The sequence below is a fragment of the Passer domesticus genome, chromosome 28, assembly GCF_036417665.1.
Source record: "Passer domesticus isolate bPasDom1 chromosome 28, bPasDom1.hap1, whole genome shotgun sequence".
Lineage (NCBI taxonomy): Eukaryota > Metazoa > Chordata > Aves > Passeriformes > Passeridae > Passer > Passer domesticus.
Genome location: NC_087501.1, coordinates 2,075,830 through 2,095,307, shown reverse-complemented (window position 1 = coordinate 2,095,307; position 19,478 = coordinate 2,075,830). Strand labels below are relative to the sequence as shown.

Sequence of the window (19,478 nt, the reverse complement as noted above, 5' to 3'; positions counted from 1 at the left end):
AGCGAGGGGCGGCCGGGGGGCGGCGGAGCCTGCGGGGCTTTGGGGGCTGCACGTCGGGGTTCACGGTCAGGCTGGGGGTGACAGCGCGGGGACAATGCTCCGGGGAGGGCGCATCGAGCCCCCCTTGGTGCCACCCCACCAGCGCCGCGGGGGAGCGAGCCCACCCTGTTAAAAAGAAAAAAAAAAATGGGGAAAAAGGGTTTTTTTTTTTTTTTTTTTGGATGAGTCTGTGCCGCGGGGTGGCTGCTCCCATCACGGCAGGACCCTGCCCCGGTGTGGGGAGGGGGCGGCATCAAACTGGAGCAGTCCCGGGGGTGGGGGCACGGTGGGCTGGGGTCACCACGGTGGGATGGGGACACGGTGGGATGGGGACACGGTGGGCTGGGGTCCCCCCGGGAGATGGACAGGGTGGGGGGCAGGATGCGAGCACCCAGAGGGGAGGGGACACCTTGGGACACGCACGACACCAGGGGGACACCAGGGGGACACGGGGGGCACCGTGAGGCAGCCGATGTGTGCGAAGTGTCACCCCCGCATGGGACGGGGGGGGACCCCGGCTGGGATGGGGGGTGACACCCCCAGTGGGACCGGGGCACCCTGGCCCGGGTGGGGGGAGCCCGGGCGGGATTGGGGGAGCCCGGACGGGATGGGGGGAGCCCGGGCAGGATGGGGGAGCCCGGACGGGATGGGGGGAGCCCGGACGAGATGGGGGGAGCCCGGGCAGGATGGGGGGAGCCCGGGCAGGATGGGGGGAGCCCGGACGGGATGGGGGAGCCCGGGCGGGATGGGGGGAGCCCGGACGGGATGGGGGGGAGCCCGGACGGGATGGGGGTGCCCCAAAGGAGCCGGGAGCCCCGGGAGCGAGCTGCGCCCCGCGGGCCGGTGCGGGACCCGCGCGGAGCGGAGCGGAGCGGTGCGGGCCCGGCGGGGCGGTGCGAGCCCCTGCCCGGCCCCCGGTGTCGGTTTGCATCCCGGCTCCTCCCCGCCCCGCCGCCCCGCGCATTCCCGACCCTCCGGGCGGTGGCGGCGGCGGCGGCGGGGGCCCGGCGGGGCCGGGGCGGGACCCCACGATGCCGCAGCTGGAACCGACGGGGGGGGACGACCTGGGGGCCCCCGACGAGCTCATCGCCTTCCAGGACGAGGGCGAGGAGCAGGACAAGGGCGCGGGGCGCGGCTCGGCCCACGGGGACCTGGACGAGCTCAAGTCCTCGCTGGTCAGCGAGACCGAGAACCGGGGGGGCCCCGGCGCCGCGGCCGGCCCCGGCCCCGAGGTGAGGCGGGGGGCGGCGGGGAGCCGGGGGGACGCGCCCCCCGCCCGGCCCCGCTCCGCTCACCGCCTCTCCCCGCAGGCGGAGCGGCCCCCGCCGCCCCGGGAAAGTTTCCAGAAGCCGCGGGACTCTCTGGCAGAAGGTACCGGACCCCCCCTCCCGGCGCCCCCCCCGCATCCCCCGGGACCCGCCGACACTTCCCAACTTCTTTGTTTCCGCCCCCGGCCGCGGGCGGGACCCCTTGTGTGCCCCCCCGCCCCCCCCCCGTGTGTGTGTCCCCCCTCCCCCGTGTCCCCTCTCCCGCCCCCCCGCCCCGGTAACCGGCCCCGGGCGCTCCCCGGGCATGGATCGGTGCCCCCCGGCGCCGCACGGAGCAGCCGGGCTCGGGACGCCTCCGGGGGAGCGAGCGGCACCGGGACCCCCCTCCCGCGGGGCCCGCGCTCCGCAGCGCCGGGGACCCCCCCAAGAACAATGGACCCCCCCCCAGAAGAACCAAGGACCCCCCCCAAGAGACTCGGGCACCCCCAAGGGACCCGTCCGGGCCCCTCCCCAGCGGGGATCCCCCAAAAGACCCCCCCCAGGGACTTGGGCACCCCCAGAGGGACGTGCCCAGGTGCCCCCCAAGTGGGAACCCCTAAAAAATCAAGGACCCCCACCCCAAGAGATTTAGGCCCCCCCATAAGGACCCACCCACCCTCCAGGAGAACCGAGGACTCCCCCAAAATGATTCGGGCGCTCTCCCCCGAGCGGAGACCCCCGGAGGAACCAGGGGAACTTGGGCATCCCCAGAGGGGCTTCACCCCCCAGCCTTGCCCCCCACCCTGACGCCCCCCTTCCTTCTCTCCCCAGTGGTCAGACGACAGCAAGATGGGGGCTTTTTTAAGGGCCCCCCCTACCCCGGCTACCCCTTCCTGATGCTCCCGGAGCTGGGCAGCCCCTACCTCGCCAATGGAGCCCTCTCCCCCGGCGGAGCTCGCACCGTAAGTGCCCCCCCGGACCCTCCCCAGACCCCCCCGAGCCTCACAGCCCGTCCTGCAGGACAGCGACCACCTGATGCTAAAGAAAAAAAAGCCAAGAAATTTGGGTTATTTCTTTGATTTTTGGTTCGCTTTGCCCCTTTTGTAGGGGGGAGTTTTGAGGAGGGGGGGTGGGGAGTTTGGGGGGGCTTCGCTCCGGGGGACCCGCCCCGAAATGTGACCCTGAGCTGCTGCTTTTCTCATTTAAAAGGGTTTTAAAGCCGTTAATGGGCCAACATTGGCCGCGGGGGGAGAAGTGATTAAGCAAATTGAGCGAGAACTTGGGGGGGAGGTGGGAGAGGGGGAGCGACCCCCTCCCCTCAGCAGAGCCCCTCGACCCCCAAACCGTGGCACTCAACCCCTCGGGCAGCGCCCTAAAGGCGTTTGAGGGATGTGGAGGTGTTTTAGGAGCACAAGGTGTTTTAGGAACACAAGGTGTTCCCTGCGCTGCCCCACGGGGCCATCCTGGGAGGAATTCTGAGCCCCCCGGGGGCAGGAGGGAATTCTCAGCCCCCCACCCCGGGGGAGGAGGGAATTCTCAGCCCTCCGGGGGTCCCGAGGGATGCTGACAGCGGTACCCAGCGAGCCCCCCTCGCTGCCGCTTGTCCCGGTGCATTTCTCGCTCCGGTGATGCTTTTCCACCCGTGTTATCCCGTGTGGGATAACAGCGTTTGGGACGGTCGGAAATCCCGGAACCCGGCTGGTTCCCGTGGAGAGTTTTCCGTATTTTCGGGGTTTTCCCACTTTTGCTTTCCTGGGAGCAACTGGTCGGGGTGGCCGTGAGGTGCAGATGCCGGGATGGGGAGGGAGGGCAGATAAGCTAATTATCCCGGTGTTTTGCCGGCGGCTGGATAAAGGTTGTATTCCCAATTTGTCACTCCTGGGATTATGAGGTTTTGGGGATGAAGCAGGACTGACCGCGGTGCCAAACACTGGCGAGGAATCCGGGATAATGAGAAGGGATTGGGCTTGGGATCCGTCACCGGCGGCCACTAACGATGATTTAATGAATCCCAGAAAGGGGATTAATTAACGGGGGCTGGAGGGGTGTCGCCTCCCGGATGTTTTAGAGGGATGGCTGGGGCTGGGAAAGCACGGATTGGGGCTGGATTCCCATGGAATGGGGCCTCCAGGCAGTGAGGGCTGTGTGGGGATGGCCTGGGGATGCTGGGTGAGTTTTGTGCTGCTGCTGGATCCCACTGCAGCACAGAGAGCAGCCGAGCTCTGTGCCCAGCACCAGCCCCGCTCCCGTGAGCTCCCAGATCCCAGGCTGGCATCGTGCCCCTGGGTGGGCACAGTGTCCCCAGTCCCGTGTTGGATCCATCTGGGCACAGCATCCCTGGTCCTGCAGCAGACCCAGCAAGGCTCAGCATCCTCAGTCAAACAGAAGAATGCAGGACAGAGCATCCTTGGTCCTGCTCTGGATCCAGCTGGGCACAGCACCTTTGATCCTGTGCAGCATCCTCGATCCACACCAAACCCTGCTGGCACATCCTTGATCTCCTGCTGGATCCAGCTGGGCTCAACATCACTGGTCCTGTTCCTGATCCATCCAGGCACCCCTGATCCCATGGATCCATCTGGGCACAGCATCCTGGGTCTGACCTGGATCCATGCAGGCACCCCTGATCCCATGGATCTGTCTGGGCACAGCATCCCTGATCCTGCAGCAGACCCAGCAAGGCTCAGCATCCTCAATCAAACAGAAGAATGCAGGACAGAGCATCCTTGGTCCTGCTCTGGATCCAGCTGGGCTCAGCGTTGTTGGTCCTGTTCCTGATCCATCCAGGCACCCCTGATCCATCTGAATCCATCTGAATCCATCTGGGCACAGCATCCTGGATGTGACCCTGGATCCGTGCAGGCTCAGCATCCTCAATCCCACATCAGACCCTGCTGGCACAACTCCTGCTGGATCCAGCTGGGCACGGCATTGTTGGTCCTGTTCCTGATCCATCCAGGCACCCCTGATCCCATGGATCTATCTGGGCACAGCATCCTGGGTCTGAACTGGATCCATGCAGGCTCAGCATCCTCGATCCACACCACAGCCCTCTGGAACAGCATCCTGGATCCAGCTGGACACAGCACCCCGATCCCCTCCCGGGTACATCCAGGCTCAGCCCTCCCAGCCCTCTGCTGGAAGCAGCTCCCAATCCCTCTGGATCCAGGCTGCAGGATCCCCACAGCCCGAGGACACCGAGCTCCAAACCCGCCTCCCACCCTCATCCCATCCCCAGGGAGGCCCTGGATGAGCCTGGACACGCGGAGCTCCGGGGTGGCAGGAGGCACAGGCTGCCTTGGGAACCATCTTCTCCTCGTTTCCTTCTTCGTTTTTGCCCCAGCATTGGAGGGAACAAGCTGATCTGCAGCACCCAGCCATCCTGGTGGCCGTGGCGTCCAGACTGAACCGCAGGGAGAAGAAAGGTTTTGGGAGAAGAATCACAAATTCCAAATCATCTCCAGGGCCAGGAGGTGGCCAGGAAGGTGGTGGATCCTGGGCATGGATGAGGCTGCAGGTGCCAGGACTGATCTGACAGCCAGAGCTGGAGGATTTATTTGGAATACTGAGCATTCTGCATTTCTCCACTCCAAAATCTTCAGAGATCTGGGATATCTATGGAAATCTGGGAAATATTTGGGAATCTGGTTACACAGTGCTTTCCCACACTCCAAACCAGGAGAAGCCCCATCCCTGTGCCAGCCCCAATGGATGGATGCTCCTGCTCTTCCATCTGTGTGAATTCACTTGGCTTACTTCCAAATGGGATCCTGGAATCTGGGAATTCTCTGTGGTCCCCAGCATCACTTTCCTGGCAGTTTCTGTGCAGGGAGAATTTTTGGGGCTCTGCTCTGATGGTGAAGGAATTTGTTGGAATCCGAGGACGGCGTTGTTTGGAGCAGCGTTTCTGCCTGGTTTTCCTCGTGGTGAATCAGGAATTGGGGACCTGTGAGGCTCTGTTTGGCTCCTTGGGATCGTTCCCAACAACACAAAGGTCTCCCAGGTGGATGGAGAGGAAACACTCTGGATGTGCACGAGCTGCATGGATGCAAATCCCTGTTTCTGTGATGCCGGATCCATTCCACCAGGATGGTGTGGAGTTGATGGGTTTTACCCCAAACCCAGAACGAGACGGATCCACACAGGGATAAAACCTCATCCCAGCATCCTCCTCCTGCTTGGGAAGTGGATGGGAAGCAGGCACGGCGCTGCCGGAGCAGCGAAGCCGGGACCACGCACAGGATTGGCATTATTCCCAAAAAAAACCAGTTTAACCCCAGGAATTCGAGTCTGGAGGCGAGGATTTAAATAAATCCAAACCTTCCTCGGGCGTGGAATTCCATCCAAACAGCTCTCCCGACGCCATGCCGGTGTAATTAATGCACCTCGGTGTAATTAATGCGCCTCGGCAGGCTGCGATCCCAAAATAAATGAGGGAAAAATCCATAACCTGGGCTTATTCCGGCTTTTTTTGCGCCACTCCTGCGATGAATTCCCGAGGATACAGAGCCGTATCTGTCTCCTAAAGAAAATAGATCCTTAACTGCGCCGCTGCCAAGGAAAATGATTAAAATACGGATTTTTGGCAGGAAAAAGGGCTGCTCCAAAAACCGGGCGGGTCTCGCTGGCGGTTCTGGCAGAGCCTGGAGGGTTTTTGGCACTGGGATGCGGATGGAGGTGTTGGAATGGGGGGGTTTTTTCTGGCGTGGGGGCTCGCTGGATGCTCAGCATCCTCGGACCTCGGCAGTTCCTCCTTCCTGCTGCACTAATTTGGGATTTTCTGGTTTGTTTGGGATTTGCCCCCCGTCAGCGCCGCCTTCCTTCCCCACCTGGTAAATATTAAGGAAAAGCCCTGTTTTTTTTCACACTTTTTGGCTTGTCCCTGTTGCTCTGTGCAGCTGCTGGGCTGATCCAGTCCTCCCCGGCCCTGAGCCCTCCCCGTGCCTCAGTTTCCCCACTCCCAGACTCCCGCCCCGCTCTGCAGAGCTGCCGCACACAATGGCCCCTTTATCCCCGCTCCTTAATTATGCTCTTCGGCTAATTACCCTGCGGGCGGAGTTTGCAGACCTACAGGAGGTTTCCACTCCCCGCCACCCCCCAAACCTCCCTCCTCCCTCCTTTTCTAACACGATTCCCAAATTAAAGCGATGAAGTAAGTGCTCGGGGCGCCTCTGCTCAGCCCTGGGATTGTTCCGGGACTGAGGCGCATTCATCATCCTTCTGGAATTCCCAGCAGCTGCTTTTCATTAGTTTTCCTTCCTTGAAGTCGCTGGCGGGAGCTTGGGAGGGAAGAGGAACCCGGGGGGAAGTGCCCGGTGCATCCTGGATGGAGGAAGAGGAGGGATAAGGGAAGAAGGGTCAGCACTAGGAGTGCTTGTGTTGTGTTCTGGGAGCTTGGGGAAAGGGATGGACTGTGGGAAGGCTGGAGGAAGAGGAGGAGGAGGAGGAGGGCTGATGTGCCCCTTCCCGGTTTGCCTTTTTCTGGTGTTTTTTTGGCAAGGATTTCACCCTGTGTGTTCGGTCCGGGGATCCCTGGGGATGCTGGGGACCCTGGGGACACTGCTCAGGGCTTGGCAGAGGGCAGGGGAGGGGCAGGACAGGAGCTGGCTGTGCTGTGTCACCTCTGGGTGCTCTGGGACAGGAGCTGGCTGAGCTGTGTCACCTCTGGGTGCTCTGGGACAGGAGCTGGCTGTGCTGTGTCACCTCTGGGTGCTCTGGGACAGGAGCTGGCTGAGCTGTGTCAGCTCTGGGTGCTCTGGGACAGGAGCTGGCTGTGCTGTGTCACCTCTGGGTGCTCTGGGACAGGAGCTGGCTGTGCTGTGTCACCTCTGGGTGCTCTGGGACAGGAGCTGGCTGAGCTGTGTCACCTCTGGGTGCTCTGGGACAGGAGCTGGCTGTGCTGTGTCACCTCTGGGTGCTCTGGGACAGGAGCTGGCTGAGCTGTGTCACCTCTGGGTGCTCTGGGACAGGAGCTGGCTGTGCTGTGTCACCTCTGGGTGCTCTGGGACAGGAGCTGGCTGTGCTCTGTCCCCCCCAGGAGGCTCTGGATGCTTTGGGACAGGGTTCCTGGAGCTGGGGCAGGCTGTGCTCTGCTCCTGCCGGGATCCCCGGGAGGATGCAGGACATGAATGCATCCATTGAGGCCCGGGAGCTGCAGACAAAAGCCTGGGCCAGCAGCAGGGTTTGGGGACAGGGAGGAGGGGGCTGGCAGTGGGGGTCCTCAGTGGGGAAAGGGTGCTTGGGGCACCCGTGGGTGGGGGAGGCTCGAGGCACCCGGTGTGGAGCAGTGCCAGGGCCACCCTGGGCTGTCCCCACTGCTGTCCCCACTGCCAGTGCTGCAGCCTCATCCCCAGCATCCCATGGATCCCATCCCATGGATCCCATCCCATAGATCCCATTGATCCCATCCCATTGATCCCATCCCATTGATCCCATGGATCCCATCCCATCCCATGGATCCCATCCCATCCCATGAATCCCATCCCATGGATCCCATCCCATCCCATCCCATGGATCCCATCCCACTGATCCCATCCCATCCCATGGATCCCATTCCATGGATCCCATCCCATCCCATCCCATGGATCCCATCCCATCCCATGAATCCCATCCCATGGATCCCATCCCATCCCATCCCATGGATCCCATCCCACTGATCCCATCCCATCCCATGGATCCCATCCCATCCCATGGATCCCATCCCATCCCATGAATCCCATCCCATGGATCCCATCCCATCCCATCCCATGGATCCCATCCCACTGATCCCATCCCATCCCATGGATCCCATTCCATGGATCCCATCCCATCCCATTCCATGGATCCCATCCCACTGATCCCATCCCATCCCATGGATCCCATTCCATGGATCCCATCCCATCCCATCCCATGGATCCCATCCCATGGATCCCATCCCATGGATCCCATGGATCCCATTGATCCCATCCATCCCCTCCCCTCCCACCCTCCTCTGCACACCTGGCCCCCACTTCTCCAGCAGATGCCATCAGTGTCCCCAGGGTGGGGACATGGGCTCTGTGGGTGGGGATCAGGTTTGCGCCAGTGCCACCTCTCCAAGCTCATCCCAAATATAGTTTTTTTTATCTTATTTTTCATCTCCCAGCTTCCCATCCCAGCCCCACTGGCGTTTCCCACCCGGTATCTGTGGCTGTGTTATGGGAAAACATCTGGTGTTGGGGTGTCACAAATCCTTGTCCCCACCTGGGACACACTTTGCTTGGCCAGTGTCACCCAAAAAATGCCAAAAGGGAACGTGGTGATGTCTCCTGCATCAGCCCCGTGTCAGCCCATAGAAACCCTAAATCCTGATGGGAAAATAACTCTGGTCAGGAATTTTTGGGGTTCTCCCCGGGATGTGGGGGTGCAGGAGACCCTCCCAAAACTCTCCTGGTTGGGATTTGTCATCCTGGTGTTCGTGGGCAACATCTGGAGGAGATTATTTGGCTGGGAAGCGGATGGATGGCGGGGGTGGGGGAGAGATTTATGTCTCGCTGCCTGGGCTGTAAATCCAGCTGTAATTGGGATTTCTGCCTCCCCAGTTATCCCAGGGCAGGGGAATGCAGCAGCTGCAGGACGGGCTCGGCGGGGCCGGGATGCTCCTGGCTCTTCTCCCTCATTTTGGGGTGATTTGCTGGGATGTGAAGGACACCCCGTCCTGCCTCAGGAGGGTGACAGGCCAGGTCCCCACTTGCCCCTGTTTCCCCTTTTTTCCCTGTTTTGGGCTTCCCCCATTGCAGCATCCCTGGGTGCAGCCCCAGACCCTTCTGCCAGGGCAGATTTGGGGTTTTTTTTCCCAACTTCTTATGCCCAAGCACAAAGTTTTAAGGAACTGGATGATGCGTTGAGCCCAGAATCGCCATTTTTCTCAAAAATCCCATTCCCTGTCACTCCTGGAGCCAAATTTGGGTGTTTTTCTCCCAAACAAGCCAGTGCCACTGCTCAAAGCTGGATCTTGGGATGCCATGGGGCTGCAGTGGCCACACCTGGACAAAGATTTTGGGGGGATCTATTAAGCATCCTATTTTTCTGCCCCATTTTCTGCCCTAATGCTTGGCCTGTCCTGTCTCACCTGGCGTGATTTTGGGATGAATTTTGGGGGAAAAGGGAGCAGAGGCAGCAGGGGGAAGGGCTGTTGGTAATCCTGCAGCTGTGTAAACAGGCTGGGGGTCTCTGGAGGGGCTCAGGGGACTTTGCAGAGCCCTGGGAATTTGGGCTGGAAAAGGGATTGGCATGAAGGGTGGGTGACCATTCCCTGCCTCCTGTTCTGGGACAAAAGGATGGATGTTTAACTGCCTGTGGGAATCTTCCTGGGTACCCCCAGCTCACCTGGGGGTTTGGGGATGGGGTGAAGCACTCCCATCCTGGGATCACCTGGGTCTTCTCCACGGTGCTTCCTGTGGCATCATCTCTGGGCTGGAGCTCTGCAGGCAAAGGGAAGAGACAGATCTTGGCAAAATGGCCCCAAACAGACTTTTTGTGCCCCAAAATGAGGCCAGCGGGCGCCGAGGCTGAGGCTTTGGGCCCGGCAGAGAGGAGCCTGTGCTGGGCAGGAGCAGTGGGACCAGGGCTGGAATGAGCAGCACTGGGGTGAGAGCAGGGCCGTGCTGGGGTGGGGGATCCTGGGACACCTGGAATCCAGCCTGGAACACCCATTTCCCTCAGAAATCCCTTCTCTCCTGCGCTGGGATGAGGACAGAGGGGATGGGACACGCAGCTGGGTGATGGAATCCTGGGGCAGGGTGACAAACCCCGCTGGGACAGGGGACATCAGCATGTGGAGCAGTCCTGGGGTGGGACACAGCAGCAGGATGTGGCACACGGGACCTGCAGCCCTGGGATGTGCCACACCAGGACACAGAGTGGGACACAGCCCCAGGCAGGGCTCTTCCCCTTCCCAGGGAGAGCAGCACGGCTGGGCTGGTGCCTGTGGAGGAAATCCTCTGGTGAACGCCCCCAGGGGACATCAGGGGATGCCCTGGCCCCTTCCCCTGGGGTCTGGGGGCTCCCAGGGGGATGGGCTCCAGCAGGGAAGGGGTTATCCCTGCTTTTAATTGGCTGGTAACGAGGAGGACCCGGGACTGGCTCTAATCTCTCTGGAATGTGACCGATTTTCAACTATTTTCCTCCTTTATTTTTTCGCTGCTGTTTCACAGCTCGGATCCCCACTGGGGGGACAGTGGGGGCTGTGTCCCAGCTGGAGCCGAGGGATGGGGAGGAAAAGGAGGGGAGAGGAGGGGTTCATTTTTCCACATCACCACTGAACCGTTCACCAGCTCCCCCCGCTTTGTATATTTTGAAAGAGTCTCCCCCTCCCTTCCCCTTTCCCTTCCCCAGGCTCCCGAAATGGCCTCGAAATGAGAATCAGCCTTTTATGCCCCAAACCTTCCCCCGGTGCCGTCGCCTGTCCCCGTCCCCTGGCGCCTTCTCTGCTTACAGGGCAGCCCAGAAAGGCCCTTTGTGGTGGGAGGGGACTGGGCTGGGGCTGGGGGAGCCCCCTGGGCTGGGGGAGCCCCCTGGGCTGGGGGCACCTCCTGCCCTGCCCTGGGCACGGTCACGGGGGGAGCACCGAGGGTCAGAGTGGGGGTCTAGGCTGGGGACTGGTGGGGGGTCCCCAGTGCCACCCCAGTGTGGCTGCAGGAGTGGCCCTGGAGCTGCAGGGACATTGTGGCTGTCCTGGGGCTTCAGGGACATCGTGGCTGCAGGGACATTGTGGCTGTCCTGGAGGTGTTAGGGACATTGTGGCTGTCCTGGAGCTTCAGGGACATCGTGGCTGTCCTGGAGGTGTTAGGGACATTGTGGCTGTCCTGGGGCTGCAGGGACATTGTGGCTGTCCTGGAGCTGCAGGGACGTTGTGGCTGCAGGGACATTGTGGCTGTCCTGAGGCTGCAGGGACATTGTGGCTGCAGGGACATTGTGGCTGTCCTGAGGCTGCAGGGACATTGTGGCTGCAGGGACATTGTGGCTGTCCTGGGGCTGCAGAGACGTTGTGGCTGCCCTGGACCTGTAGATGAGCTGGATCTGGAGGGTGCAGCAAAGCTGCCCCGTGGGGAACAGCTCCTGCATCCCAGGGAGTGCTGGGGACAGTGACCCTGGGGGACAGTGACAGCAGGCAGGTCACAGCCAGCCCACGGGGGACAGTGAGCCCATGGGTGACAGTGACCCTGGGTGACAGTGAGCCCATGGGTGACAGTGACAGCTGGCAGGTGACAGCCAGCCCACGGGTGCTGTGGGGCCGCAGCTCAGGGTGAGCCCGGGGTCGTGGGGCCACCTGCATGCCAGGTGTGCTCTGGCTCCGTGGGGTCCCAGCTGTGCCAGCCCCTGCCAGGGGATGGATCCAGCTGTGGCACCCAGGGGATGCCCAAATCCAGCTGTGGCACCCGGGGGATGCCCAAAACCTCCCGAGGAGGTGCTGGATGGGATGGGGGTGCAGGGGGCACAGGGGACACTTTGGGGGTGACAGGGGGGAGGCACCCCCCAGCCCTGGAAGAGTTAACGCTCCCCCAAAGTCCTGCTGGGTTTTCCCTGCAGCTGCCTCAGCTCAGGAGGGTTTGTGTTTGGGGAAATTCCTGCAGGCAGCTGCTGCAGCCACATTCCCACATTCCCACGTTCTCCAGCCCTGGCATCTCCAGGGACCCTCCCTCCCTGCTCTGTCCTGGGGAAGTGCCTCTGTCCCCCCAAACACTGCACAAAGCCCCTTTCTTTGGGGTGCCGAGGGGACACCCCGCTGTCACAGCGAGATGTTAGCTCAGAAAGGGAGAAAAAACCCCAAAACCTCTTTGCCCATGGTTGCGATGTCCTCGACTGGCTGTGCAGGAGAGGCCAGGGAATATTTTGGGGTCAGAGGGTTGTTTCTGAGCTAGGGAATATGTTGGGATTGGGGGGAAGTTTTGGGGCTGGGGAATCTTTTGGGGATAGGTTTTTTTTGGAGGGGTGTAGGAATGTTTTGTGCTGAGTGGGATGTTGCAAGGTCGGGGGTGCTTTGGGGCTGGGGGTGTTTTGGGATCAGGAAATGCTTTGGGGCTGGAGGTGTTTTGGGGTCAGAGGGTGTTTGATGCTGGGGGGTGTTTTAAGGTCAGGAGGTGCTTTGGGGCTGGGGGTGTTTGGGGGTCAGGAGATGCTTTGGGATCAGGGGGTGCTTTGGGGCTGGTGATATTTTGGGATCAGGAGGTGCTTTGGGGTCAGGGGGTGCTTTGGGGCTGGGGATGTTTTGGGATCAGGAGGTGCTTTGGGGCTGGGGGCGTTCTGGGATCAGGAGATGCTTTGGGGTTGGGGGGTGTTTTGGGGTTGGGGGGTGTTTTGGGGTCAGAGGATGCTTTGGGATCAGGAGGTGCTTTGGGGCTGGTGATGTTTTGGGGTCAGGGGGTATTTGGGGCTGGGGTGTTTTGGGATCAGGACGTGTTTTGGGATCAGGGTGTGTTTTGGGATCAGGAGGATCTTTGGGGCTGGGGATGTTTTGGGGTGAGGGGATGTTTTGGGATCAGGGGGTGTTTGGGGCCGGGGCTGGGGTGGTTTTGGTGCTGGGGGGGCCGTGTTGGGGCTGGGGCAGGGCTGTGCGAGGTTCCTGGAGGGCAGTGTCCCGTCCCTCCCGCAGTACCTGCAGATGAAGTGGCCGCTGCTGGACGTGCCGGCCGGGGCCACGCTCAAGGACAGCCGCTCGCCCTCGCCCGCCCACCTGGTGAGAGCAGCCCCCAGCCCGGGGGGTGGGCTCCCAGCACCCCCGTGCTCCTGCCGAGGATCCTTTCCCATTCCACGGGGAGTTCAGGGGTGGTTTGGGTAAAAACCCCTTCACTGGGGCGCGTGCAGGGCTGGTGGGCGCCCCGGCCGTGCTGCCCCGGGGTGGTGCCCCGGGTGGTGCCCAGGGCTGTGCCCAGGGGTGAGCCCTGCCACACGCTCTGCCCGCAGTCCAACAAGGTCCCCGTGGTGCAGCACGCCCACCACATGCACCCGCTGACGCCGCTCATCACCTACAGCAGCGAGCCCTTCCCGCCGGGGTCGCCGCCCGCGCACCTCTCCCCTGAGATCGACCCCAAAACGGGTGAGGGGGCTGGGGGGGCAGGGGAATGGGGTGGGGGACACCTCGGGGAGCAGGGGGTGAGCAGGGGGTGAACAGAGCTGGGGGAGCAGGGGGAATGGGATGGGGGACATCTCTGGGGGAGCAGAGGGTGAGTAGGGCTGGGGGACACGGCTGGGGGAGCAGGGGGAATGGGGCTGGGGGACACCTCAGGGAGGAGGGCTGGGGGACACAGCTGGGGAGCAAGAGGAATGGGGTTGGGGGAACCTGGTGGGGCAGAGGAATGGGATGGGGGACACCTCTGGGGGAGCAGGGGAATGGGGTGGGGGACATCTCTGGGGGAGCAAGACTGGGGGACACAGCTGGGGGAGCAGGGGGAATGGAATGGGGGACATGGGTGGGGGACACCTGGGGGAGTAGGGAATGAGGGACACCCTCTGGGGGAGCACGGGGAGCTGTGGGGAGTGGGCTGGGAATGGGGGGCTTTCCCATGGATGCTGCCTCTGTCTCTCAGCCCAGCCTGGGAGAGGGCTGGGGGTGCAGGCAGGGACTGGGGTGGGGAGTCCTTGCCCAGGGACAGCTCGAGCTGGGGTGCTCAGAGGGGGAGATGGGGTGGTCAGAGGGATGTGGGGTGCTCGGAGGGATCTGGGGTGCTCAGAGGGAAATGGGGTACTCAAAGAGGGGAGATGGGGTGCTCAGAGGGTATCTGGGGTGCTCAGAGGGGGAGATGGGATACTCAAAGAGGGGAGCTGGGGTGCTCAAAGCAGGGAAAGGGGGTGCTCAAAGGGATGTGAGGTGCTCAGAAGGAAATGGGGTACTCAAAGAGGGGATCTGGGGTGCTCAGAGGGATCTGGGGTGCTCAGAGGGTATCTGGGGTGCTCAGGGGGATCTGGGGTGCTCAGGGGAAAGGTGCTGCAGGGCAGGGGGGGCTCTGAGGCTGCGTGCCCCTGTTCTGACCCCCCCTCTCCCCCCACAGGGATCCCCCGGCCGCCGCACCCCCCCGAGCTGCCCCCCTACTACCCGCTGTCACCTGGAGCCGTGGGGCAGCTGCCACACCCGCTGGGCTGGCTGGTGCCACAGTAAGGACGGGCTGGCCCTGGCACGGGGACCCTGGGGGCCTCACTGAGACCTTCCTCCTCCTCCTCCTCCTCTCTCCACTTCTGCAGGCTCCTGGCGGGGTGGGAAGGGAGGGACTCCCCGCTGCTGGAAAATCTGGGAGCCTGGCAGATGAAAATCAGCTGAAGGCCACTCCAAAGGTTGCCCCTGAAGCAGAAAGATCTTTTTTTCCCCCTAAAACTTGTGTTTTTGTAGGCAAGGACAGCCCGTGTACTCCATTCCTGCTGGCGGCTTCCGGCACCCCTACCCCGCCCTGGCCATGAACGCCTCCATGTCCAGGTGGGTCTCGGGGGGACAGGGACCCTCGGGGCCACCCCGCAGCTGGCACTGCCTTTGGGACACCTGGCTGCCCCACAGAGCGTGGCCAGGACGCTGAAAATGCCCCCGGAGGGCGAGGGTGGTCCCCAGGGTGGAGGAGTGGGACGTCCCACGGGCTCAGGGCGTCGCTGGGGCTGGAGCGGTGTCACCGTCTCGGAGCTGGGGTGGGACCTGGGGGCTTGCGGGGGGACTCAGGGTGGCTTTGGGGAGTGCAGAGGGGATTTGGGGTTTCCAGGGTGGATTGGAGCTTCCAGGGTAGATTGGGGTTTCTAGAGTGCATTTGGGGTTTCCAGGTTGGATTGGGGTTTATACGTTGAATTGGGGTTTCTAGGGTGGAATTGGGGTTTCTAGGGTGGATTTGGGGTTTCTAGGGTGGATTTGGGGTTTCTAGGGTGGAATTGGGGTTTCTAGGGTGGATTTGGGGTTTCTAGGGTGGATTTGGGGTTTCTAGGGTGGAATTGGGGTTTCTAGGGTGCATTGGGGTTTCCAGGGTGCATTGGGGTTTCTAGAGTGGATTTGGGGTTTCCAGGGTGCATTGGGGTTCCAGCACAGTTTCGGGGTTTCCAGGGTGCATTGGGGTTTCCAGGGTGGATTTGGGGTTTCCAGGGTGCATTGGGGTTCCCAGGGTGGATTATGGGTTCCAGCACAGTTTCGGGGTTTCCAGCATGCATTTGGGGTTCCAGCACAGTTCTGGGGTTTCCAGCGTGCCTTTGGGGCTCCAGCACGTTCCCAGCCTTTCCAGCTCGGCTGGCTTGAGGCAGGTGCTCTCTGAAGCCAGGGGGTGCTCGGGGCGGGGGTCCTTGGCTGCCTGTGACCCCCCCTCCTGCGTGTCCCCCCTCTGCAGTCTGATGTCCAGCCGCTTCTCCCCGCACATGGTCCCGCCGCCCGCGCACGGGCTGCACCCCTCGGGCATCCCCCACCCCACCATCGTCTCGCCCATCGTCAAGCAGGAGCCCTCCCAGCCCAGCTCCAGCCCTGCAGGCAGCTCGTGAGTGGGGGCCGGGGGGTCCTGGGGGTGGGGGCTGCTCCCGGGGGAAGGGTCCTGACCCCCCCATCCCGCTCCTTGCCGTGGCAGGAAATCCCCCGTGGCGGTGAAGAAGGAGGAGGAGAAGAAGCCCCACATCAAGAAGCCTCTGAATGCCTTCATGCTGTACATGAAGGAGATGAGGGCCAAGGTGGTGGCTGAGTGCACGCTGAAGGAGAGCGCGGCCATCAACCAGATCCTGGGGCGGCGGGTACGGCGGGGACCCCCTGGGACCCCTCAGAGCTCCTGGCTTCCCTCTGCCCCTGGATCAGACCCCACCCCTGGGCACTGCCAGCCCTGGGACCCCTCAGAGTCCTTGGATTCCTTCCCCCCTGGATCAGACCCCACCCCTGGGCACTGCCAGCCCTGAGACCCCCCTGAGCCCCTGGCTTCCCTCAGCCCCTGGATCAGACCCCACCCCTGGGCACTGCCAGCCCAGGACCCCTCAGAGCCCCTGGAATCCCTCTGCCCTGATCAGACCAGCCCAGGACCCCTCAGAGCTCCTGGCTTCCCTCTGCCCCTGGATCAGACCCCACCCCTGGGCACTGCCAGCCCTGAGACCCCTCAGAGTCCCTGGATTCCTTCCCCCCTGGATCAGACCCCACCCCTGGGCACTGCCAGCCCGGGGAGCCCCAGGGAACTGCTGGTGACCTGGGCTGGGGTGGGCAGCAGGTCCTCGGGGTCAGCAGTGTGGATTTGGGGATTCCAACATGGCCCTGGGGTCTCCAGTGTGGATCTGGGGTCTCCAGTGTGGATCTGGGGGTTCCCAGAGCAACTCTGGTGTTTCCAGTGTGGATTTGGGGGTTCCTGGGGTGGCTCTGGGGTCTCTGGTGTGGATCTGGGGGTTCCCAGCATGGATCTGGGGGTTCCTGGGGTGGCCCTGGGGTTTCCAGCGTGGATCTGGGGGTTCCTGGGGTGGCCCCGGTGTCCCCAGCGTGCTCTGCCCCGCAGTGGCACTCGCTCTCGCGGGAGGAGCAGGCCAAGTACTACGAGCTGGCGCGGAAGGAGCGGCAGCTGCACTCGCAGCTCTACCCGACCTGGTCGGCGCGGGACAACTACGTACGTGTGGGACCCCCGGGGCTGGGCTGGGGGCTGGCTGGGCTCAGGGACAGAATTTGGGGTGCTGGGAGGGGGCTGGCTGTGCTTCCCAGGGTCAGGCTGCTGAGAGGGGGCTGGCTGTGCTCAGGGGAAAGAATTTGGGGCACTGGCTGTGCTTGGGGGTCAGAGTTTGGGGTTCTGGCTGGGCTCGGGGGGCAGAATTTGGGGTGCTGGAAGGGGCTGGCTGTGCTTCCTGTGGTCTGGGTTCTGAGAAGGGGGCTGGCTGTGCTTGGGGGACAGAGTTTGGGGTGCTGGGGGGTGCTGGCTGTGCTTGGGGGACAGAGTTTGGTGTGCTGGGGAGGCTGGCTGTGCTCAGGGGCAGAATTTGGGGTGCTGGCGGGGGCTGGTTGTGCTTGAGGGGCAGAGTTTGAGGTGCTGGGAGGGACTGGCTGTCCTCGGGGGGCAGAATTCGGGGTGCTGGAAGGGGCTGGCTGTGCTTCCTGCGGTCTGGGTTCTGGGAAGGGGGCTGGCTGTGCTCAGGGGAGCAGAATTTGGGGCGCTGGCTGTGCTCAGGGACAGAATTCAGGCTGCTTGGGGGGACTGGCTCTGCTCGGGGGACAGAATTTGGGGTGCTGGCTGTGCTTGAGGGGCAGAATTCGGTGTGCTGGAGGGGGCTGGCTGTGCTTCCTCTGGTCTGGGTTCTGGGAAGGGGGCTGGCTGTGCTCAGAGGACAGAGTTTGGGGTGCTGGGGAGGACTGGTTGTGCTCGGGGACAGAATTCAGGGTGCTGGCTGTGCTTGGGGGACAGAGTTTGGTGTGCTGGGGAGGACTGGTTGTGCTCGGGGACAGAATTCAGGGTGCTGGCTGTGCTTGGGGGACAGAGTTTGGGGTGCTGGGGAGGACTGGTTGTGCTCGGGGACAGAATTCAGGGTGCTGGCTGTGCTTGGGGGACAGAGTTTGGTGTGCTGGGGAGGACTGGTTGTGCTCGGGGACAGAATTCAGGGTGCTGGCTGTGCTTGGGGGACAGAGTTTGGTGTGCTGGGGAGGACTGGTTGTGCTCGGGGACAGAATTCAGGGTGCTGGCTGTGCTTGGGGGACAGAATTTGGGGTGCTGGCTGTGCTCGGGGGACAGAATCCAGGCTGCTGGGACTATGACTGACAGTGCCAAGCCCCTCCAGCTCCTCCGCCAGCCATGTTCCCCACCACAGCCCCCCAGCAGCCGCGAGAGGAGCCAAACTCTCTTTTGCAGGGCAAGAAGAAGAAGCGGAAGCGCGAGAAGCTGGCCCAGCAGCAGCAGCAGCAGCAGCAGCAGAGCCACGACGCCGACAGTGAGTACCCCCCGACGCTGACAGTGAGTACCCCCCGCCCGGCCTGCGCCGCGCCGTGCCCCTCACGGCCTGCCCGTGCCCCCCCAGCAGGCTCGCTGCCCTCCCGGAGCAAGAAGCCCTGCGTGCCCTACCTGCCGGCCGAGAAGCCGTGCGCCAGCCCGGCCTCGTCCCACGGCAGCATGCTGGACTCGCCGGCCACGCCGTCGGCCGCGCTGGCCTCGCCGGCCGCGCCGGCCGCCACGCACTCCGAGCAGGCCCAGCCGCTCTCGCTCACCACCAAGCCCGAGGCCAGGGCCCAGCTCGCCGTCCTCGCCAGCAAAGCCAGCTCTTCCTCCTCCTCCTCCTCCTCCTCCAGCCTCGGCAGCCCGGCCTCGCTGCTCTCCAGGCCTGTCCCCTTTGGCTCGGTGAGCCCCGCGGCCCTGCTGGCCGCCCCGCCCGGCGCCGTGCCGGCCGGCCTGGCCGCGCTGCAGACGCAGCCGCTGTCCCTGGTCACCAAACCTGCTGACTGAGGGACAGCGCTGGCCCCCCGCCCTCCAGCCCCCGCGCCCCCTCCCCGCTGTACATTGCAGAAGCCACAATCAAGATTCAAACGCAGCCAAAATCATTATTGGTCAATATTTGACCCTTTCTGAACTCTTTGGAAGCAGACTCTGGAGGAAGGGGCTTTCTGCTCAGAGCTGCTGCCAGCAGTCGACCTAAAGACTGTTTTTATTAAAAAAAAGGAGAAAAAAAAAAAGGAGAAGAAAAAAAAAAATGGAATAGACCCTCCACAAGGTGCCGACGACGGGGGTCTCTGGGATGAGCTGAGTGCCCGTCGCTGCCGTGGGGCACGGGGATGAGCCCTGCACGGTGATGCCAGCACCAAACACGGCAGGAGTTGACTGGAACTGGCACTCCATCCCGGCTCCAGGAGCAGGAAGGCCTCCAGCTGCTCCCAAAATCCTGCCCCCGTGCCCAGCTCCGTCCTGGCAGGGAGCTGGCCCTGCCCCGGGGATGCTGCCTCGTCGGTGCTGCTCCTGCCCGCGCTCGCGCCGGGGTGGGCAGGGTCTGGGGCTGAGCCCTGGGAGGGGCTGTGTTTTTATCACCTCAAAATCCTGTTATTTTTCACAAAAGGAAATAAAACTACAGCTGCAGCTGGCGGTGTGAGTGTGGTCTGTGTGGGAAGCGCTCGCCACTGTTCCTCTGCCACCTTCCTGGGAAATACCTCGGGATGGAATCCCACTCCTTCTCCTGAGGTCCAGCCCCTCTGTCGATGGGCTCAGGGGGGTTTTGGGGTGCCCACCAGCAGTGTGCAGCTTGCTGGAGTTACCCAGGCATCAGGACACGGGGGGGTGGGTG

The 19,478-nt window shown here is 62.8% G+C and overlaps 1 protein-coding gene across 4 annotated transcripts; it reads left to right on the top strand.

Annotated features, from left to right (window-relative positions):
- The first annotated feature begins 995 nt into the window (after positions 1 to 995).
- Positions 996 to 19,438, top strand: TCF7L1 (transcription factor 7 like 1). Of its 4 annotated transcripts, none has more exons than XM_064400265.1 (12): positions 996 to 1,271; positions 1,350 to 1,410; positions 2,118 to 2,248; positions 12,898 to 12,981; positions 13,209 to 13,341; positions 14,294 to 14,396; positions 14,629 to 14,712; positions 15,596 to 15,739; positions 15,827 to 15,986; positions 16,727 to 16,834; positions 18,062 to 18,140; positions 18,228 to 19,437. In XM_064400265.1, the coding sequence occupies exons 1-12, from the start codon at positions 1,071 to 1,073 to the stop codon at positions 18,647 to 18,649; spliced, it is 1,710 nt and encodes a 569-aa protein (XP_064256335.1). In that variant the 5' UTR covers positions 996 to 1,070; the 3' UTR covers positions 18,650 to 19,437. The 4 variants fall into 4 exon arrangements, with proteins under 4 accessions (XP_064256335.1, XP_064256333.1, XP_064256334.1 ...); XM_064400266.1 differs by having other exon boundaries at positions 1,056 to 1,271; positions 18,231 to 19,437; XM_064400263.1 differs by having other exon boundaries at positions 996 to 1,410; positions 18,228 to 19,438.
- The last annotated feature ends 40 nt before the right edge of the window (positions 19,439 to 19,478 follow it).